We start from the raw sequence: 18345 nt of genomic DNA on the forward strand, positions 1-18345 counted from the left end.
AAATGGGAAGGATCTGGGAGAAAAGATAGGCTGATGATGGGTAAGATCAGATCCAAAGGTGATTAATTTTCTAAAATATAATGACTGAGAATGATTGTATGAAACAATATGAATGAAGAATAGTGTGAAACACAATATATTAAAACTATACAAGCAAACCAATTAAAAAAACCTTCACACAAAAACCAAAGATATGTGATTCTCTCATGCTTAACATAGAAAAAGAATAATAGTGGAAATTTTTATTATTGACAATACAGTCCCAATTATAAGAGGAAAATAGGATGGCGAACCCTAACCATGCTGTGTGAAATATAAAAAAATAGGTAGAGAAAGTGAGAACGAAGGTTTAGAAGTAAGAATCGCGACTGTTGGTAGCTGTAGTCCAATAAAACCGGTCAGTCCTCACCATTTATCCATAAATTATAAAAAGAGGCAACAACTGGTCAGTTTTATTTGAAGATGCAAACACTAGCCAACAGCTCTCCTAAAGGAATCTGGTGGGGCTCTGGATACAATGCTTTTCTAGGACAATAAGCAAAGCTAATGGTATCTCTTGGGCACCTGGTGCAATCTGTAATCACTAGACACCAAGACATTTTGAGGATTCCTAATGGCTACAACCCTGATTAAATAAAAAACAGTCCAATAAATATTTGTGATTTTTTTTTTACCAATAATATTTATGCCTACAAAGGATCAAATAAAAATTTCAGGAACTAATAGATGACAGGGAGCTCTGGCGACCTCATGGTAAGAAGCTGCAAACATATGTAGAAGAGAAGCTGAAGAGAAAGCGATGCTTTCTAGTTCCTTTGGGAGCTCTGGTGGCCTAGTGGTAAGAACCTGTGCTGCAATCACAAAAGCATCCAGTTCAAATCCACCATCTCCTCTGCAGGAGCATGGGCAATCTCCGCCTGTGTGATTTACTGCCTCTGAAAACTTGGTACAGGGTCAGCTCTGAGTTGTTTCCAACTCAAAGACACCACCATGGATCCTTTGATCTATCTTTTCAGCTTTAACATCTATTATCAACCAGCCAAACCCCTTGTCACATTTACCAAGTCAAATTCCCAAGGAGGATTCTGACTGGTTTATTTCATTACCATCCCATCAGGGCAGAGGTTTTCATGCCAGATTTTCCCTTACAGATTGATGGCTGTCGGGAAAATGTGCTTCTACCGTTTGGAGGATTCTCTCTACACGGGGAGGGAGAGCTTTATGACGGGGACACCCCTGTCCTCCTGCCATCACGCTGCTCCATCCCCAGGCTGCACATGTGCACACCTCCGCTCTTCCAGTCTGTGCAAGGACAGTGGTTGGTGGTGCCTGGGTATCTGAGCCTGTTTCATTGTGTTCACTATCATTTAGGCCTGCCATCCTGCAGATCCAAGCCTTTCTCCTGCCTAACACTTATCAGTAAATATGGCAGTATTTTTACACCCTTAGCGAAAGAGAGGAAGACCTTCAACAAGACGGATTGACGTGGTGACTCTAACAGTGGGCTCCAGAACATCAGAGAGGGGGAGGATGGGGCAGGAGAAGGCTGCGTTCAGGTCTGTTGTTCATAGGGTCACTATGAGTCGTAGTTAACAAGACAGCACCTAACAACAACAACAACGCCTTGATTCTTTAGCTCTAGGAAACTCGGTGGGCACAATGGATTCTCTCTGAAAGCCTCAACCCTGCTCATATCAGCTGGAGGCTAGGATGATTTTCATACCTGAAAGGAACTATCTACAGGGCATTTTTCTTTTTCAAAAAAATTTCTGTATCCAGACTTCAACCAAATGTCTGCTGCTGGAATCTTTCTGAATGGACAGGAATGAAACTTACACTTGTAGTGACTATTTTAGCTCTCAGGGAGCTCTGGTAGCTTAATGGTAAAGAGTTGCACTGCCAACCCTAAGGCAGGTGGTTCGAATCCACCAGCTGCTCTGTGGGAGTAACATGGGCAATCTCCTGCTGTGTGAGTTACTGTCTCTGAAAACTCACTCGAGGGTCAGCTATGACTCAGTTCCAACTTTACAGCACATAACACATTCCATATTCTTCCCCCCCACCCCCAAGATCTTTGTGGGGTTACTTAAAAGCTAAAATTGTTGAGATACATATTTATAGTTGTGTGCCATCCAGTCAGAACTGACTCTCTAGTGGGTTTTTAGAGGCAGTAAATTACACAGAAGGAGACTGCCCATCTTTCTCCTGCGGAGCGGCTGGTGGATTTGAACTGTGTACCTTTGTGTTGGCAGCTCAACTCTTTATTGCTAAGATACCAGAGCTCCCTAGGAGGTAAAATATATATCTATATCTAATATATATATATATATTTTTTTTTCTCTAAAATATATTTTTTCTCTAAAATATATATTTTTATAATATTTTAAAAATTACATGTGTGTGTGTGCTTATTATTGTGTACCGAAGCATGTGAACTGTCCCATAGCCGACCCTCCAGTGGGTTTTCAGAGGCCGTTAGTTGCATGGGAGGAGACTGCCCTTCCTCCCCATGGAGCAGCTGGTGGCCTTGAACAGTGCGCCTTAGAGATTGCAGTGCAGCTTCTTGTTACTAGGCCACCAGAGCTCATATATAGAATTACATACACAAATAAAATCTTGAATGCTCTCCCTGCCCCTCAAGCAGTCACTGGCCCCCAGCACCGAAACACACACGCACACCAGGGCTGCCACCTCTTGCTAACGCGCTGCCTCTCACCGGGCCAGGCCGGGCAGGGCGGCGCACACTGACCTCTTTTTCTATGATAGCCACTTGTTTCTTGGCCAGCTTCTCCAGCTCGATGGACGAGTTGTTGGCATGCGTCTCCACCTCCTTCTGGAGCTTGAGGCGGTGCTCGTCCATCTCAGCCTTCAGCTTGTTCTCCAGGGCGATCAGCTGCTTCTGGTGCTGGCGCCGCATCCGCTTATAACCTGACATCTGTTCTCGCAACTCGTTCTCCTGCTCATGCTCGTGGATCTGCCGTGTAACCTGCATCAGGTGGAGAGACAGGACTCAGGTGACCGGACGCCTGGAAGACCCACGTTCAAGCGGGGCCCAAGGGGATAAAGATTAGGTGAAGTTCCTCACATTCAACAGCCTCACTGCATCTCTGGTCACTGTCATCAAATCACCTACTATGTACTGAGCGCTCACCTGTGCTGGGCGCTCTTTACGCATCCTGTCCTCACGCTCTCAAAACCAACTCCCATTCATTCCAGTCATTTGTGAAGGTGGCCTTTCTATGCCCATTTTACTGGTGGGGAAATAGAGACTTGAGGGCATTCATTTGTTCACTCAAATAAATGGTTTAAAAACTTCAAAAGTTTAGATATGTTTGATTTGGCAGTATATCCCTCTTTAAGGTCACGTAGTTAATCATGAGAGAAGCTGGACTTCAGGCCCACTTCAGTCTGATTCCACAGCTATTTTTTTATCATTATTATTCATTTTAATAGACATTTACAGAGGTTTTGGATTTCCATTCATTCATTGCCGCACTTTTCTCCCTGCCCACCCCTCCTCACCAGCTCGCTCCCCACTCCGAAGACAAAAAGCACAGCTCTATTTTTCAGCCCCTTTTCTGGAATTTCTCAACTTTAGCACCTTGACACTGAGTAAGGGTGGAGGGACAGAGCTGGAGAGAAAGACCCTGGTGAGATGGATTGATACAGTAACTGGGGCAATGGTGGTATGTATGTGGGAGTCAGTGAGACAGGCTCAGGACAGGGCAGGCTTCATAGGGTTGCTGTGAGTCACAGGTGACTCGATGGCACATAACAACAACAACAATGCTTTATTATCCTGTGCATTACAGAATGTTTATTCTCATTTCCAGTGTCTGTCTGCTAGATACCACTGGTCTCTCTCCAGACATTGCCAAATGCCCCCTAGGGAAGAGGGGGCCAAAAGTCTGTGGCGGGTTGAGAACCACTGCAATATAGTATCCCATGACTGTTATTTTTTAAGATTGTCTCTACCAGTCACATTGCTATTGTTAACAATAACAATGTTTAAAATTATTATTACTAACAATAACAAAAACAATGTTCCTGACTCGTGATCCATGGATGCAGAGTAGAACCATGCTCCAGATGGATTTCCAGGCTGACTTTTGGAAAACAGATTGCCAGAGCTCTGTTCCAAGTAACCTCTGGATGGGTTCAAACTGCCAGCTTTCCAACTTGTTATCAAATGCTTGTTTACGCCAGCTGGAGACTCTACTAGATACAAGAATCTTGACTTTCCTTTCAAAATAGTCACAGTATAATATCTTTTCTATTTTTAATATGAATTAAGAGAACTCACTCCTTTTAAATCTTGTCCAGCCCCTTTGTTCCCCATCAAAATATTTACTTGCTTTCCTAAGGGGGAAAAACATATTCTTGTGATTTTGGATGGTGAATTACCTTCCTAATTTCTCCTTAACTCATTCAAGTGAATAGCCGACAAACTGAAGAGTTAAAAAGTGTGTCGTAATAATTCTTCTTTCTGTATATTCTAAACCTTTTTCTGAGTTTTCTCTGCCTCTCCTTCAATTTATCATTCCTCCTTATCTTCCTGTCCGAATTTTCTGGTCCTTTCCTCCCCTCATCTTTCCTATCTGTTTTACGGGGAGAAAGAGTTAAAAAAAATTCCTGTAAATAATTTAGTTACTCCTATCCTGTATAAACTACTTTTTTTTCTAACTATCCAGTAGCCAATTTTACTGGGAAATGTCATGCTGCTATTAATTCTGTCTACCATTTTCAGTTTTGGGGTCAAAGAGTATTCTGTACAAAGAACAATTCGCTTTTGTGTTCTTTTTAGAAGGTGTCCCTGTATATGAGACCGAATCCTTCCTATCAGGAGAGTGTTGTTCTGAAATTGGAGAGTATTATCAAAGTACACCACTAAACTTTGAAAACATTCCAGGTTAAAACCAACTCTAGTTTTCATATTTATTTCTCTTTCCTGAAGGACAATCCCTTTTGAAAGCAGATGTTTCAGGAGTAAAATGAATAATCTACTTTGCCATCACAACAATGCATATTTATATATATATATATTTTTTAAATGAATTCATTTTCTGGTAACAGGAGGGAAAGAATAACTTGAAATACATGTGTAAATTTCACTTCCTCATGCATATGTCTTTCTGAAGTTGGACAGTTCAGGAGAAAACCCAAACCCATCCACTAGAAAGGAGTCATTTGAACGTTTCTGTGCTCACTTATCTTGAAGTATGGTAAGAAAGGGCCTGATTCAGGTAACAAGTTTGTGACTGGTTTTACCCAGAACTCATTTTTCCTTATTTTAGAATTCCTTCATTAACCAGATTACCAAAACTGGGGCACGGCATGCTCTGAAGCTCTGATGACACATTTAAGAAGTGTCATCAGAAGAGCTGACTGGCTGGTGGCCAGTAAGATATTCTCTGGATGGCCATTTCCCTAAAAGCTAAAAATGCCAAGGGGGTGTGTGTGTGTGAAGATTTCTTTTTTCTATCTTAATTGGGTGGGGAGGTAAAGGGTCTTTTGGAGGGGGGTGTCTTACAGCCCAGCAGAGCACACTTGGTCCAAGTAAGTAGCAAAAATGAATTATAAAGCACACCATGCCATTGTTTCAAGACCCAGCAACCTGGGAAACAATCATCTTATTCCTAGAGGGCCATTTTGCCTATCAATGCCTCCCAGGATTTGCGGAACTGCCTTCTAACCTTCCATCTGTCAAAACGAAATTTTCTAAGTTCCAAAGTCAATGTCCTTTTTAGGCACACAGAGAGATACTGAGTTCTGTAATTCCATGCTTGAGCTAGAGTGGTGAATTTAAATACAAGTAGAACCAGATGTCTCATTTGCAAACCCTCCCATGAAAATGAAAAAAAAAAAGTTATTTATACTTGTGTATGTCTGTGTGTTTTACAGCTCTTTATGCTGTGTGCTTTAAGAACACACTATTTGGTCAACAACATTAAAAAAAAAAAAAAAAAAAAAATTAAAAAAAAAACACCTAATTAAAAAATTAAAAAAATAATTTGACTACATTTTGAGATTTGCCAATTATCCATTTCATCTTTATAAATTGTAGTATTCCAAACAAGGTCTTGTGGTCCCTGAGAATTGTCTGAGAGAACACCTATTGCCAAGGCAGAAAAGAAGCGGTTATGTTATGAAGCCATTAAGGCCATCAACACCCAGGAAAGGGAAAGTTGGATAGAGCGGGAAGTCTAAATTAGAAACTGAGTTAAGACAAGGAGTGGGAGAAAGTTATAAAAACATAGTGAGTAGTTTCTACAACGGTCAGTCTTAACAATACAGGTCAACTAAAAGTGAGCAGTACTATCACACCTGAAGTATCTTGAAGACCAATCTTACTCTCTCACCATCTAAGCGACCTTGTGTAAATTTACCTCTTGTAAATCTGATTCTTCCTATGTGAGGAGGAAGTGCCAATGACATCCTCTGGATTGGATGGGGTAAGAAAACATATGTCAAAATGTCCAGAGAGGTGTATGATACACAATGAAATGTCCAATACACAGTTTTACTTGTCTTTCTCAGAGTGAGGTTCTGAGCAGTAGTTTGTCTCCGCCCAAGCCCCTCTTGGTAGCAGATAATGGAGATCAGAAGAACTAAGAGAAAGTCAACTTTAAGAAGAAAAACTGTACCTGTGTCTAGGTTGCAGATTATAAAGTTGATATGTTTAGGTTCTGAATCTCAATTATTAGTTATTTCATGTATCTGGAAAAATGTATTAAAATGCATTGAATCATGAAGGCCCCCCTTGACTGTTTCTACAGCTTTTGCATAATACCATGTTATTTAAATCCAGAAAAGTTTGGCTGTGAAACCTGTCAATTCATTCAAAGCATACTATGTGCCTACACAACCCTATTTTAAGAAGGCTAATAAGCAACTTAATGAGTGTAAAATAGGAGAAGGGCGGTTGATAAAGTTACCCTCTTAAGAGTTTATGGCCATTTTTTACAAACATTTCATTAAGATTAATTATGTGTAAGGTTCAAAATAATGCATATGAAAAAAAGAAAAAAACAAAATCAAAACACAGCCCTAAACTGGCCACCTCTGAACTTGGAATAAATGAAATTCATACCAAGTTCAAAAAGAATACAGTGAGTCACATTTTGGCACTAGAAGTCTGACATTGCACTCCTAAGAAGACCTTGTGGTGGGGGTTACACATTTTCTGTTCTTACTACACGTAATGAGGGATGGGAGGAAATTGTGTCTTTTAAAAGATAGCGTGACATGAAGACGTTTGGAACGCACACTTATAAATCCAAATTCTCCTGTGGGATCAGGCTGAAGAGACTTTGTTTGCTCTTTCATCCACCCACAGGTGACTCTGGTCATGGGACTGTGTAGCACAGGCCATCAATAGTGATTTTAGTGCGATTTGGAGTAAGAGGAGACAGACAGTGTTTTGGGTACATCCAGGGAGAAAACACACTTTCAAGCATTTAGAAACAGAATGGCAGGCAAATTGAAAGGGGTTCAATAATAGCATTTTCTGGTGAGGCTTTCATATTTTTCCTTGTCAGTTGCAGTCAGGTCTCCAACTCCATAAGTAGTTGGACTATATTATTAGCTGGCATCTTTAAACATCCAAATGAAGATTCTTTTAATACAAGATTTTCTACTGAATCTAGTAAAGCCCAATAAAATAATCTGTATGTGCACGGACAAACCATTCATTCCCCACCCCTTACATATGATCCTGGGGGTTCTAAAGTAAGAGGTTCTCTCCTGTGTCCCTCCTGCTAGGATGTAATCTCACATGGATTCACCTGTGTGTGGAGACAGATACATTCCAGAAAGTTCCTTCATGGACCCAGACACTGACTTGTCTCACTGTTGGGCCTTAGGGGGGTGCGGTAACTATCAGTGACCCGGAACATTATCAGATTTTAAAAAGACATGACATCAGGAGTAGCAACAGCTACTTGGGCCACTTTTATGGGTCACTAATCTCATTAAAATATTAGTCTCGCCATTCACTATAATAAAAACCCACGAAAGGCCCAAGAGGTTAGATTAGTCATTCTGAAGAACTACAAACAACTTCTTCCCCCTGGATAACTCATTGGCCCAATGTGAACTTTTTAAAGGAGAAAAAAAAGAAACAGAAAATACGCAAATTTCCAAGAAACATCTTTCCTTTTCTTAATTCTTTGAAATGAGTTCAATAATTTCTGTCCTTTAAAAATTATCATTATAACACGGATGGAACAAAAATGATGCTGAGTGACATAAATCAGTCACAAAATGACAGTGATGGCGTAAGACCACTAATACATAACGTTAATGAAAGGTAAGCTGGGTAAAGAAAAATGCAATATGCTAGAAGAGTTTGATTGGACATTGTCATCTGTTATGTGAGTCTAATCATCGCTAATGTAACCAAACAAAATATTTATGAAGGACTGAATAAAAATGCAGTATGATCTGTAAACTTTCACCTAAATAAAATGATTTTTAAAAATATTTTAAAATTATGATAAAAAGGAAAAGAAAGTTCTAAAGTTTCCTCAGAGTTTCATTTAGCATCAAGGTTTACAACCTTCCTTCCTTTACCTGTGTTACAAATGCAATCATACAGCCAGGCACAATAACATTAAAAAACCCCTCACACCTGGAAAGTACCAGAATAATAAAAACAACTAGTAGGAGAGGTCTGCTGACCCTGGCTTTCACGCACTTGTCAATATTTCATTCAAAAGCACCCTGTAGGGGGGAAAAATACACATGGGAGAAGACAAGGCTAGGCCTATTGAAGGTTTATGTAGAAGAGAGAGGCTCATAAAACAGTATCCGAAAAACAAGAATAATTTTTGGTCAGTTTGCAATTCCAAGATCCACATTCATCCCTTAACCACCTAGTAATTAAAGAACTAATTTTTAAATTCTTCCTTCTCTTTTCTGTTGTTCACTTTTTAAAATTACTCTGTGGTTTGTTAGTGTTTCTGCAGAAAAATGTGCAAAGGACAAATGAAAACAAAATAAATCCATCTGTAGAGTAGTGCCACCAACGAGGAGAGGTGGGGGAGGGCTTCAGTGGTGACTTGGTTCATCTTTATAACAGAACTTCATTTTTCCAATGATCTGGCCTCTACTTTTAGATCATTTCAAAGCATTTTACTTTTAGTTCATTTAAAGCATTTTAATCCTTTTCGTTTGGATTGATATCTAGAAAATAATTCATTAAATATATACCTATATTTAAATTAAATTATTTCTTACACTATTCCAGTGTTCTTAGTATAGATTTTTTACTGAAACTATCCTTTAAAATAGCATAGTAAGGAGCTGACCTACTGCAACGGATACTACATATTTAAATATGTATACCAACAGATTGTCCAAAATGGGGTATGAGATTGTACAAATACCACAGCCACTTTTGCTTTCCCCCTCCCTTCAAAATACTGGATAGAAATATCACTCAACCCTGCTGAACTTCCATCAGCCCCACCATGACTCCCAAAGCATTACATTCACACAAAGTGCTCCATGTAAAACAATTAATTTTGAGGCCAAAGCAACAGTCTATTGGCTTTTACTCTATTTTTAATTGAACATGGGGAAAGAGGCCTGTTAGCAAATGGAAACCCCATTCGAGACTGATACAGGCTGCTTTCTGGATGGGCATGCTGAAACCTGGAGGATTTAGCATGGCTCCTGAGGACGGTACCCACAGTCCAGGGAGGCCTAGTAGGGGAGAGGCTTCCATGGGGAGCAGGGAGGGAGGTGGTGATGGCTGACTGCTGGCGGAGGAGCCCTGGGTGAGCCCACATGTGCGCGTGGGAGCATCCGAGCACAGTAGTAGTAATATCTGACTGTGAGCTGGTAGAGGTCATGAATATATGATGTGGGAATGAGGGTGTGGCAAGTGAGGAAGGCAGAGAGCCTGACCCGAAAGGGGGCAAACCGACAGTGGCATCATGTCGGCTTCATGAGCAAAGCCTGCCTGCGGTGCTGGGATTCCCAGCCAGTCCCTGAATCCTCCCCTCCTTTCAACACCAGCAGTTCTGGATAAAGGGGCAAGGCTCACAAGAGACTGTGGCAAGTCATTACAGTTCTCTAAAACACCACACTGCTTCTCCATGCCAGATATCATGGCACGGAGATGATTATATTTTAATATTCCATGCTGCTTCTTTAGACACAAAAGCATACGTACACACACACACACACACACACACACACACACACACACGCTTAACAAGCACAGCAGACAGAGTGGACATTTTAAGATCCATCTCCCAGGCTGTCATTCTTTTTTAACATGAAAAATTGCCCATTAAGGAGATCACAAGAAACTTCTATATCAAGGAACTTAAAAATGGGCTTATTTCACAGTCGATAGGAAAGTGCTAGCTGCCACCCCCAACCCGAGCAGCAGACACAGCAGAATGGAGGTACCTCAACTTCCATTTTCCCTGTATTTGGGGTTGTGTGTGTGTGTGTCTGTGTCTGTCTGTTTTAAGAGATCCCAATCCCTGATCGATTTCAAAGGTGATCCACGCTATGCAAAGGCCTGAGGAAAGGAAGAGTGGAAATCAGGTTTGAAAAAATAGGACAAGAAAAAGCCATCATTTCTGGGTTGGCCTCAGATGATGTCATCACGGGTCCTAAATGGAAGAGCCGAGCAGTGTACACCAACTCTTCCTGTTCATGTGGCCTCTAACATCAATTTGGACCAAACAACTAATTATTCAATCATTTTTTATTTTTTTTTTCAGGTGGAGAAGCAAGATCGGGAAGGGAAAGATTAAAGAGAGTTTGGAGTGCTGAGGATGCAAGGATGTGTGTGTGTGTGTGTGTGTGTGTGTGTGTGTGTGTGTGTAGCGCGCACGCGCACGCGTGGGGGGCCAAGGGGAGGAGGGATAGAAACTAACTCTTGCAGCACACACCCCTTTTGCTACTACAAGGGCATCCAGCAATCACATTTGCAATAGTAAAAATGCTGAAGAATCCTTCTGCCCCTTTCCTTCCACAACCATCCCTTGCCTCTCCTACAAAGCCCTCCCTGCTCCATCGGGTGCCCGGGGAGATTCTTTAGGGGTTAAATGGGGAAGTGCAGCCACGACCATTGTTGCAATAAATAAATGAATGAACCAGAACGAAGGAAGCAAGCCTCTTATTTTCCACAATTATCTACAATGGTCGGGCACCATATATATACATATACAAATTTTTTTTTTATAAAAAAGAACATTTTCTCTTTTGATGTGTATGTATACATTAAAGACACACATGCCTCCATGGGGGGGAAGGCATAGTGCCCTACACACACACACACATATTAATATCTTTAAAAAATTTTTTTAGCATTATTTATTTCAATGAAAAGACAAACAGCTTTTAGAAAACAGGATAAGCCAGCAACTTCATCTAAAAGGCCTTTGATTTTTGCACATACTGCATATACAAATACACACACACACACACACACACACACACACACAAAGGTTTTCTCCCCCCATGCCACAGACAATGCTAAAATATCTGAGATGTGGTTGCTATGCCAACAAATTATATTTTTTTTGTCTCCCCCCTAAAATGAATAAAATTATTAGGAGGGAGAGGAAACATTCTTGACTCCTTTCCTCCCATCTCTGAAGCCGAGAGGCTCAGGGAGGGCGAGAGGCTGCCAGATGGGGAGGAGGGGAAGGAAGGCGAGATGGGCAAAGGGGTGTTTGCTTACCAAAGATGCTGATTTGATCGTGGCAAAGCGCTCCCTGTTCCGGTAGTGGAGGGCCTGGCTCTGGACTGAGTGGGTAGGCCGCGGCTCAGGCCTGGGATCGCCGTGGCCCGCCTCATCCCTTATGAATACATGATCCTGCAGAAATGGATAAAAACAAGGAGAAAGTCCAGCTGTGCTCTTTCCTCGCCGGCTGCCTCGCTCTCACCCCTCTTTCTGCACAAGCACTGTTGTTTGAAATGCATAGTTTAGCTAGTCCCCGCAGCTCCCACGGTACAAAATGAATAAGCAACACATTGCAGCCTTCAGTTAAGAATGTCAGCTGATCGCTAGTGGGATGCCTTCTGAATCCCTGGCAGGCTTTTTCTTTACCTCCAGAATCACATATATGCAAAAGGAAAAAAGAATAGAAAAAACAATGCAATGTACAGACTCCTTAGAACAGTTTGTTTAAAACGCTGGCACCAGATAATTCCTTTAAAAATGTCATGTCCGTGTCTAGCAAGGAGGATGCTGGTTGCTTTTAACATAAAAGCGAGCCTCCGCCTCATTCCCTTGAAAGATCTTTCTCAATTTCATTTTATTGGAGCTCGGTTCGGTAGGATCATCAGGGCAGCCTAGAACCAGTGTCGGCTTGTGCAGAACGGCCTCTCTGTCTTGTGCTGGGAAGATTCAGCAGTCACTGAGGAATCCTGCTTTCCAGTCATGATCGTACACAGTTCTAGCACCTTCTCTCTACAGCTTCAGAAAGGATTTTTTTTTTCAGATTTAAAGAGACAGGCGGACAATTTCAACCAAATGGTACTTTCACAAATTCTCCCTCAACTCAGCATAGGAATGGTCACCAGAGTGCGTAAAGATGGAATTTCATGTCCTTCACTGATTTAATTATGCCTAGGCTGTTTGATAGGCAAAGATGATTAATCTCAGTGTAATACTCAGGGGAGAAAAAAAAATCACATTCCCTGGAAGGATCATAATGGATGTTCCTTAAATGCAATTGAAATGACTTTTAAAAGGGGGGGAGGAAATGCTTTCAAAGGAGGATGTTCCTTCTCTGTAAAAGATGGAGTGGTCAGTGAGTAAGTCACTCTAATCTTTCATAAAAGATATCGTAACAGCTAATAGCTCAAAATTATGTACAACCATGAGGGGATTTTAAAATAGTATATGCACAGGATGGGGAAAAGAGGAAATAATTCTCATTGCCCCAGGGGTTTTAGCAGAAACCATCTGTGGGCCATCAATTTAGCATTTTCTTCATGACTATTTATTTTTTTAAAAAGTGTGTGTGTGTGTGTGTGTGTGTATATATATATATATAAAATCGTTCCTCATCTGAAAGCAAGAATCACAGATTTCTTAATATAGTAAAAAAGTCAAAGTTATTTTTGAGGGAAATTAAATTTTAACCATGGTTTTTACACCTAATCCAAGGTCTAAGATTAAATTTATAACTGTATTAATTAAAAAAAATTACACTTACACATTTAGAATATTTTGGTACGTTGGGAAGATATAAACATTACATCTCAAGTGCAGATTTTTCCACCTATTTACTGTATTTATATTTATAGAGGTTTTTTTCAAAAAAATAAAATAGGTAAATGAATATATAAAAAATATATAAACATATTTATTTGTATAGTTTTAAAATAATCAAGGGACACTGAGCACACCTGCTATATACATCTTAGAAAGACAGCCACTAGTCACAGGTGACTACTGAAATTAAAAATAAAATTTTTAAAAACAATTTCCTCACTCAAATTAGCTATGTTTCAAGTGCTCACTAGCCTAGATATATAGATAGTGGCTATGTATTGCACAGTTGTTGTTATGCGCTGTTGTTCTGCTCTACCCTGTGCCAATCTTATTGTCTCTGACACACCTATCCCCATTACCCCAGTTACTGAACCAATCCATCTCATCGAGGGTCTTCCTCTCTTTCTCTGTCCCGCCACCCTCCCGAGCATGATGTCCCTCTCCAAGAAATGGTCTCTCTTTGCAACATGCCCAAAAGCATGTCAGACGAAGCCTCTGAATCCTTGCCTCCAAGGAGCAGCCCGGCTTCACCCTCTCCAGGATGACTTGTTTGTTCTCTTAGGAGTCCATGTATCTTCAATACTTTTCTCCAGCACCAGTATTGTGCAGTACAGTATAGAATATTTTCATTGTGGAATGTTCTCTGAGGAAGTGCTAGAGGGTCAAGATGCACTGCTCAAAGTGTTTGGAATTTAAGGGGGAAATAAAAAACAAAAACCCTTAAAAGGGTCAGTGATACTTTTGACATAATTTCCTAGGAATTGTCAACTGTTATTTCACTGGGCGAAGAGAGATTAATTGTTGAGCTGGGATTTAAGATTCTTGAGATGAGGGCTCCGGAACCTGGCACCATTCTATTGTTGTTGATCTATTAATAAATTCCATTTGTCTCTAAAGTTGAATTTACTTAGTGATACAGGTTCAGAAATGTAGGAAGCTTTTAAATGTCAGCAAAAGAGGAGGATTAGGTAGAGATCTGTGGTTTTCCAGGATGCCTGAACAAGTTAGAACAACTCACAGTTTAGATTAATATTAGTTGACCATTTCATTAAATGCATTGATTAAGGGAGACATCAAATGATGTGACAAGAGCTAAATTTCAAAATCTAATAACCTTATTTACAAAAAGAATTAGTGACACTAGAACCCACCATTCTCCACATAGAGAACCTAATAAAACATATTCCATAAAAAATAAGGATAATTTAAATACCATTTCATTTTACTTCAATAAAAATTAGCAAAAATTTTAGCATAACAGGGGACCTGCTTATCAAGTTGAAAGTCACATTCTGCTTTCTCAGGTTATTAAACTAAAGGATAAAAGAGTACACAGGAAAGTTAAAATCGGAAATCATGATTTTAGTTGTTGTATTAAGTAAGCAACGGAGGCTTATTTTTAAAGTTTTCCTAGTTTAACAGCAGAATAGTTTGTGAATTTAATCTACTTTAATACAATTAGTGTTTAACTCTTTTGTTTCCCCCTAAAAGTTTTTTTCTTTTTATAAAAAAAAAGATTTTTTTTGGTTCTGTAGAACTGTTTTACAACAGAGATCAGCAACCATAAGACTTAAATATTATTCAAGAGATCACAAAATGTGGCAAAAAATTAGCCAAACAGCATCTGTCCATTACAATCTACTAAGAAATGAATTTTAAAATACTCATTTTCCTTTGTATAAAACAGTCAAAACTTTGAAGATAGCTTACACCATCCAACACTTTTAAAATGGGTAGTGTGACTTAAGAAGCAAGCATAAATATAATAAAGCATCAGATAAACTGTGTATACAATCTGCTGGGTAAATCACCAGTTTAAGTAGTTGCAGCTTTGGAAATGACCGTTATATATAGCTCTCAGAAGTTTCTGAACTGTATACATCTTAGATTAATAACAGAAAGTACTGGTTTTCTATTTTATACAGACTAAGCATCAGATCCACATAATCAAACTGTGGCTGACTCTGAAAAGAATGGGAATCTCAGAACATGTGATTGTGCTGATGTGAAAACATATACTGCCAGGAGGCAGTCGTCAGAACAGAGTAAGGAAACACTGCATGGTTCAAAATCAGGAAGGGTGAATTAGAGGGATGTGTCGTATCTGCATAGCTTTTAAATCTCTATGCAGAACAGATCATCCAGGACACTGGGCTCTATTAGGAGTGTGGCATCAGGATTGGAGGAAGACTCATCAACAACCTGTGTTATGCAGATGACACAACCCTGCTTGCTGAAACTGAGGATGACCTGGAGCGCTTGCTGCAGAAGGTCAAGGACTGAGACCTTCAATATGGACTGAAGCTCAACATCAAGAAAACAAAAATTCTCACCACTGGGCTGATTGGCAGCATCATGATAGATGGTGAACAGATTGAAATTGTTAACAGCTTTTGTTTGCTTGGCTCCACAATCAACACTCTTGGTACCAGCAGCCAGGAAATCAAAAGACGTATTGCATTGGGGAAAGTCTGCTGTCAGGGACCTCTCCAGAGCACTGAAGAGCAAAACGGCCATTCTGGAGACTAAAGTGTGCCTGCTCCAGGCCATTGTCTTTAACTTCTCAATTACTTGCTATGAATCAGAAAGCTGGACAATGACTCGGGATGATAGAAAGAGAATTGATTCCTTTGGGCTGTGGTGCTGGAGAAGAGTATTGACTGCCAAGGAGAACAAACAGGTTCGTCCTGGAGAGACTCAAACCAGGCTGCTCCTTGGAGAAAAGGATTCTGAGGCTTCATCTGACATACTTTGGACTTGTTGCAAGGATAGAGCAGTCGTTGGAGAGGGACATCATGTTTGGAAGAGTGGAGGAACAGCACAGGAGAGGAAGGCCCTCTGTGAGATAGATTGACTCAATGACAGGGGTAATGAGGGTAGGTGTGGCAAAGACAATAAGGTTGGCACAAAATAGAGCAGGTTTCAGGGCTACTGTCCATAGGACTGCTATGAGTTGTCAGTGACTTGACCGGCACATAACAACAAACGACAGGCATTAGATAGGGAGCTCCGGTGGCCTAGAGAGTAAGGAGTTGCGCTGCCACCTTAAAGGCAAGCAGTTAGAATCTACCAGCTGCTGTGTGGGGAAAAGATACACAGTCTATTCCTGTGCAATGTCCAGTCTCAGAAAATCCGCTGAAGAGTCACCTATAAGTTGGCTCTGACTCAATGGCAAAAAAACAGCAAACTATAAGACATTAGAAGGGGATTATTTACAAAGTATATGTATGCCAAGAGTTCCCTGAAAGAATGATTTCAGAAATTTAAGAACCAATATACTGCTCTATCTTATGTAGATAAAAGATACTGCTTGGTTATAATTTCTCTTTGAAACATTATTGTCTTCAGGTAGTCTAGTGGCAAGAACCTGCCCTGCAATCCCAGAGGTGTGTGGTTCGAATCCACCAGATGCTCTGCCGGAGAAGGAGGGGCAATCTCTTCCTGTACCAGTCGGATCCGATTTGACAGTACACACACACACAAAATAATAAAATAAAATTTAAAAAAAAACATTATTGTCCGCCTATAAATTTTCTTTCCAATATGGAAGGTCTGTCTCATCTCTGAGATGTAACTTTCTAATAAATCTATCTTTACTTTTTACCTTAAAAAATAACAAAACAAGGGGAGCTCTGGTGGCCTAGTGGCAAGCAGCTGCAACTACAATCCCAGAGGAGCATGGTTCGAATTCAGCAGATGCTCTGCCGGGGAAGGAGGGACAATCTCCTCCTGTACCAGTCAGATCTGATTTGACGGTACACTCACACACACACAAAATAATAAAATTAAAAAAATAACAAAACAAACAACAACCACCTACCACTACCACAAAATTTAAAAAAAATTTATATAGGAAGAAACAAATAGCTCCTTGAAATACTAATGATTGGGGACCAGTTTTAAGTAAACTTCTGTTAGCCTGGTAACTTTACAGCGCTCTTTCATCATAAAACATTTAAAATTCTTGTTGTCGTTGTTGTGTACCACCGAGTCAGAAATGACCCATAGTTGACCCTCTGTGTGTTTTCAGAAGCAGTTAATCACATGCAAGGAAACTGCCCATCCTTTTCCAGTGGAGTAGCTGGTGGATTCAAACCATATGCCTTTGGGATTTCAGTGCACTTTCTTGACAAACAAAAGCCCCAAACAAACAAAAAAATTAAAACCAAAAAAACATCTGCCTGTTCCAAAATCATTAGCAGAAGAATTGTATTGTGTAAATACAGTGACATATGCATAGCACCAGGCAAGAATAATTTTACTAGCATGTTCCAGAAAGGGGGCTTTACTTTTATTTGGGAGTTAATTTGAATGTGTCTGGCAATTTATACTCCTGAAGCAAATACTTACACTGTAATTAGTTGTCTAGAGTTTAGAGGTCAAGGCTAGACAATTGTCTCTGGCCTCCACTCTTTCAGGTTTACCTTTACCACAGCAGGCACGGTGGTCTAGTCCACAGCTGGTTGGCCTGCTAATTAAGAAGCCACATCAGTTGAGTGGTTCAAACCCAGGAGTGGCTCTGCAGGGAGGAAGGTAGGCAATCTCCTCCTGTTGTGATTTACAGTCTCTGAAAATCCACTGCAGGGTCAGCTATGAATCGGCTCTGACTCTATGGCAATGAGCATTGAGTTTTCATTATCAAACTTCCATGTCCATCTCTGTGTGAGAAAGGGGGTTCTTGGAAAACAGAGGAAAAGTGGGCTGAGAATCTCAGGACCTCCTACCACCTACCCCAGTGCCTGACTCTTAGTAGACACATAGGAAATATTTACTGAATAAATGAAGTCAAGATTGTAGGTCTGAGGAGCTGCTGAGGAAGTGACATTTTTCTCTTGGGTTATTTAATGGACTTCAAATGTATAAAAACCTGCTACTTAGTACTCTAAGTTGTTGTGAAATAGTGACACACACGACACACACCCAAGTGCATGGGTGGGGTGGGATCTAAAAAGGGCTTTTTAGATCCACTGGTGAAGGGAAGTCCCTTTATAAACTCTTGCATTTCTCCTGCTGCGGAGAAGAGATCAGCAAATCCACTATCTACTACCTCTCTGTTGTTTGGTGAATGTCACAATTATTCAATTGTCTAAACAAGCGTA

At 40.4% G+C, this 18345-nt stretch overlaps 1 protein-coding gene across 1 annotated transcript in view; it reads right to left on the reverse strand.

Moving 5' to 3' along the window:
* TAOK3 (TAO kinase 3) overlaps window positions 1–18345 on the reverse strand; it is a 94426-nt gene that overhangs the window by 26497 nt on the left and 49584 nt on the right. The window contains exons 12-13 of the mRNA XM_006890412.1: window positions 11705–11839; window positions 2750–2986 (exon numbers count right to left, since the gene is read on the reverse strand). Coding sequence (XP_006890474.1) covers window positions 2750–2986; window positions 11705–11839 — 372 coding nt within the window. The remainder of the gene's footprint in view (window positions 1–2749; window positions 2987–11704; window positions 11840–18345) is intronic.

The sequence above is a fragment of the Elephantulus edwardii genome, unplaced genomic scaffold (assembly GCF_000299155.1).
Source record: "Elephantulus edwardii isolate Elephantulus edwardi_28Jun2011 unplaced genomic scaffold, EleEdw1.0 scaffold00089, whole genome shotgun sequence".
NCBI classification, from domain to species: Eukaryota; Metazoa; Chordata; class Mammalia; order Macroscelidea; family Macroscelididae; genus Elephantulus; species Elephantulus edwardii.